At 34.1% G+C, this 18,951-nt stretch overlaps 2 protein-coding genes across 2 annotated transcripts; both read left to right on the top strand.

The window, feature by feature from the left end:
- Positions 1 to 6,508: 6,508 nt before the first annotated feature.
- LOC117927792 (putative disease resistance protein RGA4) lies at positions 6,509 to 11,868 on the top strand. The gene is made up of 2 exons (XM_034847477.1): positions 6,509 to 10,149; positions 11,455 to 11,868. The coding sequence occupies exon 1, from the start codon at positions 6,514 to 6,516 to the stop codon at positions 10,147 to 10,149; it is 3,636 nt and encodes a 1,211-aa protein (XP_034703368.1). The 5' UTR covers positions 6,509 to 6,513; the 3' UTR covers positions 11,455 to 11,868.
- Positions 11,869 to 12,483: 615 nt separating this feature from the next.
- Positions 12,484 to 17,978, top strand: LOC117929377 (cysteine proteinase inhibitor 12). Its single transcript, XM_034849680.1, has 4 exons — positions 12,484 to 12,885; positions 14,532 to 14,751; positions 15,205 to 15,350; positions 17,718 to 17,978. The coding sequence occupies exons 1-4, from the start codon at positions 12,784 to 12,786 to the stop codon at positions 17,853 to 17,855; spliced, it is 606 nt and encodes a 201-aa protein (XP_034705571.1). The 5' UTR covers positions 12,484 to 12,783; the 3' UTR covers positions 17,856 to 17,978.
- Positions 17,979 to 18,951: the final 973 nt, after the last annotated feature.

Here is an 18,951-nt window from a genome sequence, read left to right as displayed (position 1 = left end):
TTTCCTCCCCCATCCCCCATGACTAGAAACCTCTCTCTCTCTCTCTCCTCCCTCCCCCACCACCACAACTGGAAAAGTTGCTTTCCTTTTTAGTTTTTTAAAATTTAATTTTCTCTCTCTCCTTCCCCCATCCCCTCACGATTGGAAAAGTATCGTCCGACTAGTGAACTGTGAATCAGTAACTTTTCCGGTTCGATGACCGGTCTGGTTCTGAAAACATTGATTTTCACCTTAAATATATTTTCATAATTAAATATTATAAATTTTATATTTAATAAAATTTATTATATTAGTATATTTATATTCATCATTACCATTTAATTTGACATATCAAATATAAGAGGGAAATATTATTAAAATGTTTAATTATATATATTTTAAAATTTTATAATTTATTTTTAATTTTAGTACATATAAAGTATATATTTATTACATCATTGGTTTAATTGTAATTTAACTCTCTGTTTGACCAGTAAACTATGAACAAGTAACTTTTATAATTTAATGATTGATTCAATTCTAAAAACATTGATATATATATATATATATATATATATAACAAAAAAAACATAGAGTTATTACAATACTTGAATAGTTAAATAATGTTTGCATAAGAGTGCAATTTTGTTATTAACAACATTTTTTGCATCATTTGATTATCTAGTACTAAACCCTTTAGATGAGAAGGAGACTTTAAACTTTAACTCAATTGTCAAAGCATCATTGTCATAGGACCAAAAATAAAACTTTTTAGTCTAGACAAACAAGGAGATGACTTGGTGGCAAAAATTCGATTTTGCAAACATTGATCTATATATAACAAAAAAAAAAAAAAAAAACACAGATTTATTACAATACTTGAATAGTTAGATAATGTTTGGAGATGAGCGTAATTTTGTTATTGACATCAATTTTTTTTTTTTTTTGGCAACATTTGATAATCTAGTACTAAACCCTTTTATACGAAAAGGAGACTTTAAACTTTAACACAATTGTCATAGGATGAAAAATAAAACCCATTAGTCTAGACAGACAAGGAGATGACTTGGAGGCAAAAGTGAAAAGTGAAAAGCAGGGTAATAAAGAAAGATCACCAAAAAAAAAAAAAAAAAAAAAAAGAATTAATGGTTAAAATGGATGAAATAATTTTTAAAATTATGAATCTAACCATTTCCATGTCTTTTCCCTATTGACATAAATGTCATTTATCATTTCTAGTATTTATATGTAGGTTTTAAAATAAAGGGTTGTTTTTACAAGAAAATAATAAGAATATTTTTATCAAAATGAAACCAAAAAATGATGGTGGGTTAAATTTCCAAACTGGGTTTTCAATAACCCTTTTAATAAAATAACCTTAAAAATAATTTCAATTTATAGTCACACGAGCATCAAGATGTAAAATGTTACCACTATTAGAAAAGAGACCTATTTAAGAACATAGTATACTTTCGGAAAAAAAGGCTTGGACAAAAAATAAAAGAATTAGAAGCTCTCAACTAGCATTTTTGAAGTTAAAGAAAGTAAAAAAATTAGAAACAAATTATTTTGGGTGAGAATTACATTTGGTCTTGAAAGGAAAAATTCTCCAAGATGGGTATTCAAGTTCAGCTAGTGAGAGGTGAATGAGATTGAGTTGGAACTGGACTGTAATATTTATGTATAAACCAAGCCGTTGCTCTTGGAATCCTGGTTGGTACTGTTCTCTTTTAATTTGCTTATCTTGATGCATGTCAGAGTAAGGGCACCAAGCGTTATCGACGTGAGGACCCATCCATCCCTATGAATGCCTAAACCACTAGGCTATGCAACCAACTTAACAAATGTTTCAATAAAATAAAATATATATAAAATACTAATGTTTTTTCCCCCCAAGTTCTTCTCATTCAAGTCTATTTAACAAATATAAATATTTCTATTCACAATTATTTTTATTATAATTATATAAGGATAAGTATAAAATAATAAAATAGATAAAGATAAAATTAAATATTAAAATTTTATTTTCATCTTGAATATATTTTCATAACTAACTATTATAAATGTTATATTTAATAAAATTTATTATATTAGTATATTTATATTCATCGTTACCATTTAATTTGGCATATCAAATTAAAAGGGAAATATTATTAAAATGTTTAATTATATATATATATATATGTATTTTTTTTTTAATTTTAAAATTTATTTTTAATTTTAGTACATATAAAGTATATATTTATTATGTCATTGGTTCGACTACAGTCAATTATCTGTTTGATCAGTATATAGTCAATCATTAACTTTTCTAATTCAATGATTAATTCAATTCTAACATTGATACATATATAATAAAAAAACATAGAGTTATTACAATACTTGAATAGTTAGATAATGTTTGGAGAAGAGTGCAATTTTATTATCGACATCAAATATACATATATTTGCATCAAATAATTTAGTACTAAACCCTTTTATATGAGAAAGAGACTTTAAACTTTAACTCAACTATCAAAGCATCATTGTCATAGGACGAAAAATAAAACCTTTTAGTCTAGACAAACAAGGAGATGACTGGTGGCAAAAGTCAAAAGTGAAAAGCAAGGTAATAAAGGAAGTCACCAAATAAAAATAAATAAGAATTAATGGTTAAAATGGATAAAATAATTACTAAAATTATGAATCTAACCATTCCCATGTCGAAGAATAACCTATTATTGACATAAATACCATATATCATTTCTAATATTTACATATAGGTTTTAAAATGAAGAGTTATTTTTACAAGAAAAGAATAAGAATATTTTTGTCAAAGTGAAATCAAAAAATGATGGAAGATTAAATTTTCAAAATTAGGTTTTCAATAATCATTTTAATCAAATAACCTTAAAAATAATTCTAATTTATAGTCATGCGTGCATCAATATGCAAAATTTTACTACTATTAGAAAATAGACCTATTTAAGAACATAGTAGTATACTTTTGAAAAAAAAGGCTTGGACAAAAAATAAAAAAATTAGAAGAAGCTCTCAACTAGTATTTTTGAAGTTAAAGAAAGTAATGAATTAGAAACAAATTATTAATAACTTTGATTGGTAAAAAGATTTTTCAAAATTCTTGGATTATAAATTATGTTTGCTCTTACCATATGTGCCCTCATATAGATTGGTTTGACACATGAATCATGTGATTGTGGGATTGTTTTGATGGATAACGATGCAATATATAAGAGTATTAAAATATGAACAATTAAGTTCAAAATATTTGATCAAGTGGTTTGGTTAAAGCCCTCATTGGTGTTAGACACATTTCTAAATTGAAAAAGAATTTGATTTTAGAAGTCATCCTATTAGGCACAGAAATTTGAAAATACCCACAAGAGCATTGATGATCATTAAAGGTGGGAAGATTGAAAATTTATATAGTTTGGTGGGCATCACCCTTATAGGGGGCTGAAGAACGGAGAAAGAAAGATGAAAGGGAAAAAAATATGTCCAGAAAATATGGTTATTCAATATTTACTGTTGTAGATTACAACTTTTATTTATAGTAAGATTCCTATACTAATAGAAAGATAACAACTTGTTTGTTAAACATGACTTTGATTAGTTGTTGTAACAACTCAACAACTATTTAAGCTAATCAGATAGATGACAATCTTTAACATCATCTCTTAAGCTCAAAGGGGATGAAATTAGATTGAGCTTGCTTTTTAAATTTTCAAAACGATTTGTGCATAGAGCTTTTGTTGTTGTGTCTACTACTTGTTGCTCTATGGGAACATACCTAACACGAAGTTCCTTATTGAGAACTTTTTCTCTTGTAAGTGTAAATCTATCTTTATATGTTTAGTTTTTGCATAAAACATTGGGTTTGAAGCTAATGATCCAACACTAACATTATCACGCTAAAGAACTAGACACTAAGTCAATTCTATTCCAAGTTCTTAGAACATTTGTTGTAGCAAAATAATTTCTGTTGAATCCTGAGTCAAAGATTTATACTTAGATTTTAAGTTAGAACAAACCATCGTCTTTTGTTTTCTTGAACTCCATCGAATTATATTATTTCCCAAGTAGATATAGTAGCAACTTGTAGACTTTCTAGCATCCAAATTGCTTGCCCAATCTTCATCCAAAAGCCCCTTTAGATATAAATGAGAAAGAGGCTTGAAAAAAAGACCAAATTTGAGAGTCCCTTTGGGATATCTTAAAACCCTTTTAATGCTTTCCAATGACAATTTGTTAGAGTATGAAGGAAGTGAGTTAACTTGTTTACAACAAAGGTGATGTCAGGTCTTGTCATGGTGAGATATTGTAATCATCTAATAATGTTTCTATAGAAAGAAGGCTACGAGAATGAAGAACTATCATTCAAAGGAAGTTTATTGCTAAAAACCATGGGAGTTGGACAAGGTTTTATAGTGACCATATTTGTCCTTTGTAGCAAATTAGAAATATATTTAGACTGAGTAAGATAAAGTCTTTCTACATTTGTAAAAGCTTCAAAAGCAAGAAAATAATTGAGAGACCCCTAAAACTTTTAAAGCAAGCTTATTGTTTAGGTCACTTATTACTTGTTTTATCAACTTTGTATTATTATCGGTTACTAATATCTCATCAACATATACCAATAGGAAAATAGACTTCCCATTTTCTTTATGGATGAATAAACTTGTATCTGATCTAGAATTACCAAAACCCCATTGTAGTAGAGGTGATTTAAGCTTCTCAAACCAGGCTTTTAGAGCATGTTACCTATATAAGGCTTTGTACAATTGACATACATAACCTAATTTTTCTTTGTCTTCAAAACCCTTAAATTGAATCATGAAAACAATTTCTTGCAAGTCATCATTTTGAAAAGCATTATTGATATCAATTTGTTTAATATCCAATCTTTTTAAACAACCAAGTTAATAATAACCCTTATAGTTGAAGGCTTCACCATGGGAGTAAATGTCTCACACTAGTCAATGCCATGTATTTTCTGAAAACCCTTAGCAACCAAACGTGCCTTGTATATTTGAATAGTCCTATCAGGTTTATACTTCACTTAAAAAACCAATTAGTTGCCTACTACATCCATACCCTCTTGATATGGCACCAGGAACCATTTATTATTATTATTCATAAGAACTTGTACTCCTCAACCATTGCTTGTTTCCACTTAGAATCAAGTAAAGCTTGATTAACAAATGATAGCTCAACATAATTTGATTTGCACTCTAAAAGAAAAGCATAATAAACTTTGGTTTGAAAATATCGATTTTGGAATGAGTGTGCATGCCATGAGTGGAAACAATAGATTTAGAAGTAGGTAGTAAATCTTTAAAAAGCAGTTTTATAGATGAGGAAGAAATGGATTGAAATAAGGAATCAACTGATGGGAATACAAAGGGCGAGTGAAGTAGAAGGCATCCCATGGAAAATGAAGGCAAAACAGAACTCCCACATGATGTACATGAAAATTAAACCAGAGTTGTGCTGCTCTCGAATCATCTCAAAGAAAATGAAAGAGATAGCAACCAAACATGAACCATAAAAAACTCAACACAAGTCAAGCCATCCACATAAAATATCGAGAAAAGAGACTATTTACCAATGAAGAAGAACAAAAGATTAATGGCAGTCATACCTTTACCTTCTTCCCCCTCAAGTCGCCTGCAACTCTCAGCTAAAAGATCTCTTTTCTCTCATCTCTCTGTAACCTCCCTCCCAAAAAAAAGACCCCTGCTATCCTCCAAAATATCTCCCAACAAACACGTCCAAAAAGCACCCCCCTCTGTCTCCTGACTACACTCCTGCATAACCGAATACATGCTCCTCAGAATATTCCTCTTGACAGGTGTCATCCTTTGATAGCTCTCAACAATCTACTACTATGATCCTCTCATGGCCTCTTAGGAGTCGACATGTGGCTGACTCCATTCCCAGCACCTGGCAAAATGAAAACATGTAGAAATGCAAGAGAATGAGCCCCAAATGGGGGTCTATAGATTGTTTCACACTTTTTTTTATTGCACATCATGAATTTTCAATCTTATCCTTTCCAAAAGATAACCTTTTGGGAGAAAACTTTATTCTATTTAAAATAAAAAATAAGAAGGAAAGAAAACCGTCTTTCTCCCTTCACAAATAGAAAGAAAACGACCCATCATAAAAAATAAAAAGAAATAAAACGATTTTTCTCCCCAACTACCCATCTTGAAAAAAAAAAAAAAAAAAAAGAAAAAGAAAACGATTTTTCTCCCATCTCGCCACTTTTAAAATATTATTAAAAGACCCATCTTAAAATATGGGTTGAGTCAGTTCCATGCACTTGGGCACCCACACCCATTTTCAACGAATGTAAAACTAAGAATTTCTCGAGAATTTTCGTATATTGAATAAGTTAGCCAGCTAACCCCACCCCAAAGCAGATAGCTGTCAGGTATCCATTGATTACATTGCCTTCTCTTTTACTCCTCTTAACACTATATGTCGTTTTTGTTCTTGTATTCTCCATCATTTTTCTTGACTGTTCCAAAGATGGCTGAGCAAATTCCATTTAGTATTGCAGAAAGCCTTTTAACAAAGCTGGGTTCCATTGCTCTTCAAGAAATCGGATTGGTGCATGGGGTCCATAAGGAGCTGAGGAAGCTTGAGAATACACTTTACACCATCAAAGCTGTACTCGTCGATGCTGAGAAGCAGCAGCAGGAGGAGAAGAGCCGAGCAGTAGAAAGTTGGGTGAGGAGGCTCAAAGATGTCGTCTATGATGCCGATGACTTGCTGGATGATTTTGCAGTCCAACACCTGCGACCAAAGAATGATATGCAAAGAGGAATTGCCAGACAAGTAAGCCGTCTCTTCACCTCTAAAAGTCAACTTGCGTTTCGCCTTAAGATGGGTCATAGAATTAAGGATATTAGACTACGGTTTGATGAAATTGCTAATGATATTTCCAAGTTTAATTTCCTTCCCAGACCCATGATAGATGTGGGTGTGGAGAATAGGGGGAGAGAGACTCATTCTTTTGTGTTGACGTCTGAAATTATTGGAAGAGATGAAAACAAAGAGGATATTGTGGAGTTGTTGATGCCATCTGGTAATGAAGAAAATCTTTCCATTGTCGCCATTGTTGGCATGGGAGGTTTAGGCAAGACCACCCTGGCCCAATTGGTATACAATGATGAGAGGGTGCTGAAATATTTCGAGATTAGGATTTGGGTTTGTGTTTCTGATAATTTTGATACAAAAACGCTGGTTAAAAAAATTTTGAAGTCTACAACCAATGAAGTTGTGGGAGATTTGGAGTTGGATATTCTGAAAAATCAGCTTCATGAAAAATTAAATCAGAAGAGGTACTTATTGGTACTGGATGACGTTTGGAATGACGACTTTGAAAGCTGGGATCAATTGAGAATTCTGCTGACTGTTGGTGCTAAAGGAAGTAAAATTCTGGTGACTACTCGAAGCGCAAAAGTCGCGTCGGCTATGAAAATCGATTCCCCATATGTTTTAGAAGGTTTGAGAGAAGATCAATCTTGGGATTTGTTTGAAAAACTGACTTTTAGGGGGCAGGAAAAAGTGTGTCAAAGCCTAGTAACAATAGGAAAAGAAATTATAAAGATGTGTAAGGGAGTGCCATTGGTGATAAGAAGTTTAGGAAGCACACTGCAATTCAAGGCTGAAAAACGCCATTGGTTGTCCATTAGGAATAATGAAAATTTGATGTCGCTTGATGTTGGAGATAACATCTTACGAGTTTTGAAGCTGAGCTATGATAATTTGCCGGTTCATTTGAGACAATGCTTTGCATATTGTGGGCTGTTTCCTAAAGATCATAAAATTGAGAGAAGAGTATTGGTCCAGATATGGATAGCACAGGGTTATATTCATACCTCGGATGAAAGACATCATTTGGAAGATATCGGTGATCAATACTTTGAGGAACTGTTGTCAAAATCCTTCTTTCAAGAGGTAGAAAAAGACAGTTATGGCAATATATTAAGCTGCAAAATGCATGATCTTATCCATGATCTCGCACAATCGGTGGCAGGATCTGAGTGCTCCTTTTTAAAAAATGATACGGGAAATGCAATAGGGAGGGTTTTGGAAAGAGCCCGTCATGTGTCACTGGTGAAAGCTTTGAATTCATTACAGGAGGTTCTGAAGACAAAGCACTTAAGAACCATTTTTGTGTTCTCTCATCAAGAGTTTCCATGTGATTTAGCATGTAGGTCGTTACGTGTGTTGGATCTAAGTCGACTGGGGATTGAGAAGGTGCCGATATCTGTTGGCAAATTGAATCATCTGAGGTATCTTGACCTTTCCTATAATGAGTTTGATGTGCTCCCCAATTCTGTTACAAGTTTCCACCATTTGCAGACACTGAGACTTTTTAAGTGTGAAGAACTTAAAGCATTGCCAAGAGACATGAGGAAATTGATCAATCTGAGACATCTTGAGATAGATGGATGCAGTAGTTTGACTCATATGCCTTCTGGCTTGGGAGAATTGAGTATGCTTCAACATCTACCATTATTTGTTCTTGGGAATGACAAAGTAGACTCCAGATATGATGAAATTGCTGGGCTAACTGAATTGAAATCCCTTGACCATCTGCGAGGAGAGCTTTGTATCCAATCTCTTGAGAATGTGAGGGCGGTTGCATTAGAATCCACTGAAGCAATTTTGAAGGGAAAGCAGTACCTTCAGTCCTTGAGATTAAATTGGTGGGATCTAGAAGCTAACAGGAGTCAGGATGCTGAGTTGGTGATGGAAGGCCTCCAACCGCACCCAAATCTCAAGGAGCTCTACATATATGGTTATGGAGGTGTGAGGTTCCCTAGTTGGATGATGAACAATGATCTGGGTTTGTCGCTTCAAAACCTAGTTCGTATTGAGATACGAAGATGTGACAGATGCCAAGATTTGCCACCTTTTGGTCAACTCCCTTCTCTTGAGCTTCTGAAGCTTCAGGATTTAACTGCGGTAGTGTACATAAATGAGTCTTCATCAGCAACTGATCCATTTTTCCCATCTCTCAAAAGACTCGAACTCTATGAGTTGCCTAATTTGAAGGGATGGTGGAGGAGGGATGGAACAGAAGAGCAAGTTCTGTCAGTACCTTCATTTCCTTGTCTCTCTGAATTTCTTATTATGGGTTGCCATAACTTAACATCCTTGCAACTGCCTCCATCTCCTTGTTTTTCTCAGTTAGAGCTCGAGCATTGCATGAACCTGAAAACCTTGATACTTCCCCCATTTCCTTGCCTTTCTAAGTTAGATATCAGTGACTGCCCTGAGTTGAGATCCTTTCTACTGCCTTCATCTCCATGCCTTTCTAAATTAGATATCAGTGAATGCCTTAACTTGACATCATTGGAGCTGCATTCGTGTCCTCGTCTTTCTGAATTACATATCTGTGGTTGTCCTAATTTGACATCCTTGCAACTACCGTCATTTCCTAGTCTTGAGGAACTAAACCTGGATAATGTTAGTCAGGAGCTACTGCTGCAGTTAATGTTTGTCTCTTCTTCATTGAAATCTGTGTCTATTTCAAGAATAGATGATCTTATATCTCTATCATCAGAAGGGCTGCGATGCCTCACTTCTCTCAGCAATTTGTTAATTAATGACTGTCATAGTCTGATGCATCTGTCTCAAGGGATTCAACATCTCACTGCTCTTAAGGGGCTACGGATTCTGCAATGCAGAGAGCTTGATTTGTCAGATAAAGAGGATGATGATGATACGCCATTCCAAGGACTTAGAAGCTTGCATCACCTGCACATCCAATATATTCCAAAGTTGGTCTCTCTTCCAAAAGGGCTTCTACAAGTCACCTCGCTCCAAAGTCTAACAATTGGCGACTGTTCTGGTTTGGCAACTTTACCAGACTGGATTGGTAGCCTTACGTCACTTAAAGAGCTTCAAATTTCCGATTGCCCCAAGCTGAAATCACTGCCAGAAGAGATCCGCTGCCTTAGCACTCTACAGACACTCAGAATCTCCTTGTGTAGACACTTGTCGGAAAGAAGCCAAATGGAAATAGGAGAAGACTGGCCCAAGATTTCTCATGTCCCAGAAATTTACATCAATGGTCAGCGACAGATTGCTGGTTATATGGACTCCTGTTCTTCTCTCTCATTCAAGTCCACCATCCACCATACATTTTAGGTCTGCAATGCCCATCCTTTATATGTGTTAATAATTTAGGCTTAAGATTCATACTCTTTTCTGTTTTGACGACTGTGCTAGCTATTCATGTTTGTACTTTGTGTTAGATAAAATGCTCATAGAAGTAGATGAAAATTATAAGGCATAAGGTGGGAATTTTTCCTGTAGTCCTGAGATAACTGACAGATGCATGGGGCAATAGTCAGCTTACTTGCTTCACACACCTGTCCTTTGCTCTCTTCAATATGTGTGCACCATCCTCACGTTTTTATGGTTCAGGTTTATCATTTTAACTTCTATTCTACTTCTATGCTTTTTGTAATTTATTTGACAAAAGCAATATATGCCCAGTTTTAATTTTTGTATTTTGATTCTTCTAGGCAATATAAAAGAAAAAAGTTAAGTAGCCGAATAGAAGGTCAAGAATCATTGTCTTCAAGTTTTTCTATCACAGCCCCACTCTCCACCCAATATTGTCCGGTTCAAAGGTTGCAATGGCACACACATAATCCACCAACAGGGTGAAATGCTAAAAAAAAGATTACTTGATTTTCTTTTATATATGCCCATACTATTTTTCCTTCATTGATTTGATTCTTTCGATGGATACTAGGATTCATATTTGAAATAATAAGAAATCTAGGAATTAGACCCATAAGAGTAAGAGTTCACTTTCGATTATTTCAAATTGATTGTAATCAATACAAATCAAAGCAAAGAAATAGAATTGGGTTGCTATGTACACATATGTAATTGATGTCTATATAAATGAAAATACATATCGTGGATTGATCTATATTAAGATGTTATACAGTATAACTTCAAATAACATTAGATAGATTGGTAGAAAGATTCTTTATTAGGTCTACACCTTCAAGAAAAGGACTCTATAGTGTTGTGAAATCCTCGATCCATATATGACTTTTCACCTCTCACTCCCCTTGTTGGCAAGCTTTTTGTCGGAGATCAGACTCCGATACCCTTCGGTCACGATCTCACTCTCCACCTAATATTGTCAGATAAAGGTTGCAGTGGTGCACACATGACCCACTAGCTAACCCCGATTTTACTTTTTTATTGGGCTTACGCCTTCAAGAAAAAGCTTCGATACTATGTCGTGAAAGCCCTCTATATATGGCTCTTCAAGATGCTACAGTAAATATTATCATAGATCATGACTTTTAGATATATTGTTTTGTATTGTTGTGTTCTTTTATGAACACAAGATGATAATAATTACTGTTTTTTTTATCTTTTTATTTTTCTTGTATTTATTTTTTTTTTTTTTTGGGTTCTTTTTGCCAGGAGGAACTAGAGGTTGCTAGAATACAATACTACTGAAGTTGGTTTGGCTTCTCTTTGGGATCATTTCAAGCATTTTATGGGGATAGCCTAGAATTCAACATGCTCAAGGTGATTGTTGAAGATGAGTTGTTTGAGCGCATCAGAGATGGAAAAACACCCAAGAGAGCAAGGGACACATTCACATCTATCTGTTGATAAGAATAAATGATGTTCAGTAGCTAGGTGATCATGATCAACTTTCAAAATGTATCATGTCTTGGAAAGGATTTCTATGCTCTTATGCTTTGTAATCAGTTTGACTCTTGATGTTGATTGAGTTTAGTTGGAAGTAGGAATGAACCTTCGATGAATGACTAACATTAACCAATGAGTGAATGTCTTAAGTTCAGATTCCTACACTTTTTCAATTGGAAAAGTAACGTGATTACCTTTACAGTACATTAATCCTTCAAATTAGAGATTTTTAAGATAAGTTCTAATTTTATGAGGTAATGTACTATATCTTTCGTATGAATATGAGCATGAGTTCACGTAGTTTAACTTTGTATTTTAGGATAATATTTTTTAAAAAATCCAATTTCGAGGAAATATTTGTCTCAGTAACACACTTTGTACATTAAACTCTATTTAATAACTATTTTAAAATACGGTTTTTGAAAATTGTTCTTTGACATTTGTAAAACAAATGCCTATTTGAAGATATAAAATGTTTTTGACTTTTTTTTAAATATTAAAACAAATAAAAACAATAAAAAATAATTAAAAGTTATTATTTAAAAATATCATATTTTTTATTTTTAAAAGTAAAAAACAAAAAATAATTTTTTATTCTTGTTTTCTATGTTTTTGGCTCCACATGATGAAAAAGTGTTCTAAAAAATTCTTCCCAAACAGCCCTTATTCTTCAATTTCTTTGTAATCTTGGAAAAATGGTGGGTTTGGCTTACAAACGATTCCCATCGTTTCTCTTACCCCAAACAACTTACCTGTCAAGAAAGCTGACTTTGGGAATTGGAAAACGGTGGATTTGGTTTACATACAATTCCTACTGTTTTTCCCCCGGAAACAAACTTAGCCAGGAAGAAAGCCGTCGGTTAAAGGGCGGCCCCACCAGAGTCAGTTAGGGGACACGAGGCGGATCTCACGTTCGACAAGTGTTCAACACGTATCCAATTCCCAAGCATTCCGCCATTTCAAAATTGCTAAAGCACAAATGCAAAAGCAAGAGCAAAAGCAGAAGAAATTAAATTGGAAATAGCTTCGGTTATACGCACATCGATCAAGTAGAAACCGCAAAGGAGGGATTTTGGAGAGAAGATTTGGTGAAGAATGGCAACCCTAGGGGGAGTGCAGGAGTCCCAAGGTACTCAGAACAGTGCCGAGATCGATAGCCTTGCTCGATTCGCTGTTGAAGAACACAACAAGAAGGAGGTGTTTTAAATTTCTTGTTATTGTTCTCTTGATCTGTTTGTTTTCCTTTCACTGCTTGGTTTTTCGTTATAATGAAGTGCTGCACTATGTTACGTTGGGGAGAAGGAAAGGGTTTTAATTTGGTTGTTTGGAGCCAAAATGATTTTTGATGGAAAGAGATTGGGAGGATTCCATTTGAGAAAAGTGTGGAATTTGAATGGAATTTATTATCGTGCTTAAAATCTTTCTCTCTCTGTTCCTATTGCAGATGTAAGAACAAATATAAAACAAATATGGGAAAAATAACTCTATATGGAAGACACTTTAATTAAAAAAAAAAAAAGAAAAAAAAAAGGGGTCTTGATCTCTCTCTATATATTGTGAATACTATGATTGAGAGAATAGAAAAAAAGAGGGTTTATGGGCACTTAGGAATATAAGGGAATGCTTTCCTTATAGAAAAAAGTAGTGTATGTGATCACCTTAGGGGCAGGTTGAAAATGCGCTATAAGTATCATTGGAATCATGGTGACATGGAGAGATACTTCATTTAGATGCTGCAATTTGTTTATTTTGTGAATCTATAAAGTTGGACAAAAGTGGGGGGTTTTCTTGCTTGGGAAGCTTAGGAGAAAATTTTGACTTTGGAGAATTAACAAGAGAGAGAGATTGAAATTTGCAGAATCGCTTCTATCTTTGCAAGAATAAAGAAGAATAAGCTGATCATGCTCTTCTTTATTGCATAACAACAATGATATTGTGGCAGTTGTATTCTCTCTTTCCAGAGTTCAGTGGATGTTGCCTTGTTCAGTGTAAGTGGTTTTTAATCTGACACGGGAGTTTTGTGAGAAGATAGCTTAGGAAGGTGTGGGGTGGCTTTTTGGTTCCTATTCTCAACACTTGAAAGGAAAGAAATCGTAGTGTGTTTGCTAATGTGGATCCATCAAACCAGGTATTAGAGATATTGTTCCTGAGTACTCTTTTTTTTTTTTTGTTGAAAAAATAAATATAAAAAAAAAAAGCAATAAAACGCTCAAAGTATACAGTGTATAAAAAAGATAAAGAACCTAATCAGAGCTAACCAATCTACAAAGGAACAGAGTCAAAAATTACCAGCCAAAGATTACAGAAAAAAGATTAGACCCTTGAATGAATGTCTCATTTTAAAGTACTATTTCTTTCTTCCTGAGTACTCTTTGTTTGTGGGTTAGAAAATGTCTTTACGAGGATTCCATGTCTCTGCTTGATTGATTGGTTGGGTACTAGGTAAAGACAGAGAAGTTTTTTGTTTCCTTCTCTTTTTTCTTAGTGCCCTTTGTTCGATGTGCCCCTTTTTATCAGGTATTGATAATAATATTTTGTTTTTGCCTATTAAAAAATGTAAAGTTGAAGATATAAGAAGAATTACGATTCTTCAAAACCAAATAGCATTTGTGGAGGGTTGGACCTGTTGGGAGGTGAGGTATGCTTTAATAAGTACATTCATGGTTACGTAGTATACTATGTTACTTCCGTTAATCTAATACTCTAATTTCTTTCCCCTTGGTGCACCTCCTTAGCAACAAACCTTATAGTTTGATCGGTTCATCATTTCATTTCTATATCCTATCTCTCAATCAAATGTTTTTTTTGAGGTATCCACTCATGTTGACCATTTTTGTTTGAAGAATGCACTCCTTGAGTTTGCAAGGGTGGTGAAGGCAGAAGAGCAGGTGGTTGCTGGTACTCTACATCATCTTACCCTTGAGGTTATTGATGCGGGTAGGAAGAAGCTGTATGAGGCAAAGGTTTGGGTTAAGCCATGGATGAACTTCAAGGAATTGCAGGAATTCAAGCATGCTGGTGATGTCCCAACATTGACCCCTTCAGATCTGGGTGTCAAGAAAGGTGGCTAATATTCTTGGATTCAAGTTCTTGATCTTTGATTTATAATTCCATTTGATTGATGTTAATTAGTAAGATGTGGTTAGTTTGAATTATAATTTTAAATACAATTCCTCCCATGTAAAGCATTCTACATTCTCAGAAAAAATGATTCAAGATCATACTTTTATATCTATACAATGAAGTTAGACTGAACATTGTCCCAAAAACTGCAACTTCTTTTCCCAAGAAAATGCACCTTGCTTTCTGTTTACATTCCCCAAACACTTGAATTTGTGGGAAAGAATTATCATTTTGCATCAAGAGGGAAGTAAATCTGTATTTCTGGGCTTGGTTTCAAGACCCCTTCTGTCTCTCCCAAGAAGCTCCATGTTGCTTTCAATTATTAACTCCATGTTAGTGATATTGACCTGGGTTTTATTTATCAAAGAATACTGATCTGGGTTCTGAAATCAGATGGCCATGGGCCAGGATGGCAAGAAGTGCCAGCGCATGATCCTGAAGTCCAGGATGCAGCAAATCATGCTATCAAGACCCTCCAGCAGAGGTCTAACTCAATCTTCCCCCATGAACTTCAAGAGATCCTTCTTGCAAAGGCTGAGGTTAGCTCTATATGATCTTTCGTTTTTTTTTTTTTTTTTTTTTTTTTCTATTAGTGGGCATATGGCTTACTTGTCTTCAATTGATTAGGGATAGACTTAATTGAGGAATACAATGTAAGAAAAAGTGGAAGAACCATGGTATAGAAATCCTTCTTCAACTGAAGCTAAAGGCTAAAGAAAAAAGAAAGAAAGAAAAGAGGGGGCAAAGGAGCAGACTACACAAACAGAACCCTAGTAAAAGCTCTCAACTTGCAAAAGAATGGAATAGGAGGGTGATAACTCTGAAACAACTTTAACACTCTGTAGTCTTTGTCCCTCTCTTCATTAGACTACTAGTCTCCTGATTATTCCCTTGGTATGATCCTCTTCATATGCCCTTTCTTCCTTAGTGGTTCCTTAATCATCCTCCCAAGCCTCCTGATTAAATTTGTCTCAAAATGTAGGCAGTCTCAAGCACAACCTATCCTGACTTGGCCAAATGACACAGGCCCTCCTAAAGTGCATTAGGCTCTGTCTCATTGCAAAATTGTTTCCAAGAGGTTTAGGGAAAGTACAGATGATGAAGCCCATTTCTCTCCAAAGTGCTTCCTAACACTTTACCTATCTTGCATTATGGAAAGAGCATTTGTCAAAATTTGTCTTGCCTTACCAAGTTAGTCTATCTGGTTGAGTACGGACAATTAAGTGTTTCTTTATCTTTTCAGCAGCCTTAAGAGAAGTGGGAATAAGGATCTTGTCCCACACATGTACAATAGATACAATCCACCCTTAAACAATCCAGTTTTCCTAGCCAGACGATCACCTTACAAGCAAAAAACCATTTTTCTTTATAATTGCATAGAAATACACTTGCATCTCTCTAAGGATCCTACAATTTCTCTCTAGACAGATATTTCAAAAGATTGCCTAGCAAGCAGAAAATTGTGACACCTTGCCTTTATCTTGTCAAACACCTAAAAAAGACTCCATGATGAAATTTCTTGGGTGGCCAGTCACCTCCATCTCAACAACAGAGAATAACTAATACTGAATATGGAAAATAAAAGACCAATGATGGAATGTAGAAGGATAATGAAGAAACAAAAGGTTCATCTTTTCCCACTTTTCTTGCATGATGCGCACCAATCCAGGCATGGCATTCTATTTCGCCTTTTGAACTTGAGGTTCTCTGGATGTTCTTTTTATCAGCCACTGATGAAGCAAAAGCTTTCACTTTATAATGAACTTTAGCCCTCAGAAACTACTCGCTCAACATAAGGTAGATGACTATGTTCAGATGTTGTAATAAATGGATAAATAAATAATTAAAAAAAAATTGTAAATGGGAATTAGATGAACTGATTTGAGTATTTTTAAGACACCACTCATTTGGGCAAGACTTGGAAGGAAATATCATTCTGGAGAAATAGGAGTGAGCAACACTATTGGATCTAAAATCAATTTTTGAAAGAAGTCTCATTTTGATCTCTGGATTAGAGAGAAGTTATTTAATGTTGATTAAGAAAATTGTATATGACATGTCATAATTAGTAAATTATACTCATGTAACACATTGGGTCATCAGAGAGAAAAGTCTTATTATACATGGCAGCACCAAGCCACTGTGCTTAGGGATACATAGGAGCCTATGCATCATGGTCATTCTGCTTTCTTCCAAGAATAGCTGAGTGTGGAGGGGGATTTGTTGTTTGGTTTGGATATGCCCCTATTTGAACGTTTAAGGTTCTTTAGAATTATTCAAGATCTGAAGTGAATCCCTAATTAATCAAAACCTATTGGTGCAAAATCCCAATATCCAACAATAATTAAATAGAGAGAAAGTGGAAACACTAAATAACAAATTATTCTATTTTATATTCTGATCAGTCTTAGGAGATACTCCCACACAATGGCACAAGATGGATTCTTGGATCAGCTAATTTCTATTTAATTTTTGTATGCACACACTCATAATCAAGACACGCCAAAAGAATAGAAACTAGAGAGAGAGAAATTAAAGGAAAGACAAGCTGCAGCCCACTGGTTTTTCATTTTAGGAATTAGGTTTGGTGTTGGCGTTGATTTCTGTCTTCACCTTGAATAACTGGCCTCCTGTTTTTGCTACATTTTTCCACTGAAAAAATTCTGAGTACTTAAGTTGTATCAAGAGAAGTGGTGCTATAGCTTGCATGCATTGCATGAAATTCTATAGGTGGATCATATCCACACAACAAAATCCTAATTCCAAATCCTAGAAAGAAAACAATATACTTGTAATAAAATAGAAGTATGAAAAACAAAATTGATTGATTTCCATTATGTTACTTTTAAACACGCTCTTTAAGTGCAAATTGTAATTACTAATGAATTTCCCCACTGTTATGACAGGTGTCACAGAATCTGGTGAAATTTGATATGCTTCTGAAAGTCAAAAGGGGAGACAAAGAAGAGAAGTATAAGGTTGAGGTGCACAAGAACAATGAAGGTGCTTACCAGCTGAATCAGATGGCACCAGACCATTCTTGATTTTGGAACTTTTCTGTCTTATCGAAACATCCAAATGATAATAATCCGTGGAAACAGAATACATATGAAATTATGAAATGAAACTATAGTGTTTACTCTGCATATTTTTAGCATTTGTTTTAATGGGGGTGCTTTTGGTTTACAATCTTTACCTTTTGGAGTACATAAATATGGTATGCCTGTCCTTTGGTTTATAATCTTTACTTTAGCAGGAGATAAAGACTCTAGGTTTACATTGTGACAAATCTGAAGGTTTTACAGCATTAGTCATATGGTGGTTATAGCAATATTTTTTGTTCTAGTCATTTCAACCTTCCACAGGGTATGCTCTATCTAGTGAACTACTATATTTTTTTCATTATTCACAATTATTGAAATCTTGGAATATAGGACATGAATGAGCATAGATTTCTTGGAATATAGGAAACTTCAGATTATGATAGCCCTCATGATTCCCCTAGAATGGACCATCTATAGAAGATTTTATTCATTGATGATACTACACAATCAAGATATTTGTTTATTTAATGCCACAGAAAATTAACTTGGAATTTTTTTGAGGTGGACGCTCTAGAACTCTATTATCATCCACTAAATACTCTTCTTTAAGTTGTTGGGACTGGGAAATTGAATATGGGTAGACAAAAGAAATTAAATTTGAGTCTGAATAAGAATTGGGTTTATTTTAATTTTGGAAATCCAAAAGAAAAGCTTTTTAATGTTTACAACATGAAGTCAGCTTGCGCATTGTCAGAGAAGGAAAATTCTTAAAATTGGATTTCATCCTTTTGCCCTTTTTTTTCTTATGCATTTTTCTTTACCATGTGATGTCCAAATAGAGCCTTGATCTTTATTAAGGGTTCACTACAAATCTTTGTTCTTATTTTGGAGGACATTTTCTTTGCCTGACGATTTATTATGTATAAGTTTCTTGTAGTTCCATTCAATAAACTAAGAAAGACTACAAGGTAAAATGGCAATAATGTGTTTAGGTGCTTCTTTATTCAAAGTAAATCCAAAAGAAAAGAAAAATCTAAATTTGAATAATATACTGCCTTATTACTTGGGTAAAGACCTTTTCAGGTCTGAGTCAATC

The sequence above is a fragment of the Vitis riparia genome, chromosome 13 (assembly GCF_004353265.1).
Source record: "Vitis riparia cultivar Riparia Gloire de Montpellier isolate 1030 chromosome 13, EGFV_Vit.rip_1.0, whole genome shotgun sequence".
Classification (NCBI taxonomy): domain Eukaryota; kingdom Viridiplantae; phylum Streptophyta; class Magnoliopsida; order Vitales; family Vitaceae; genus Vitis; species Vitis riparia.
Note: the sequence above shows the minus strand (reverse complement) of the source record. Positions and strands in the feature narration are given on the sequence as shown.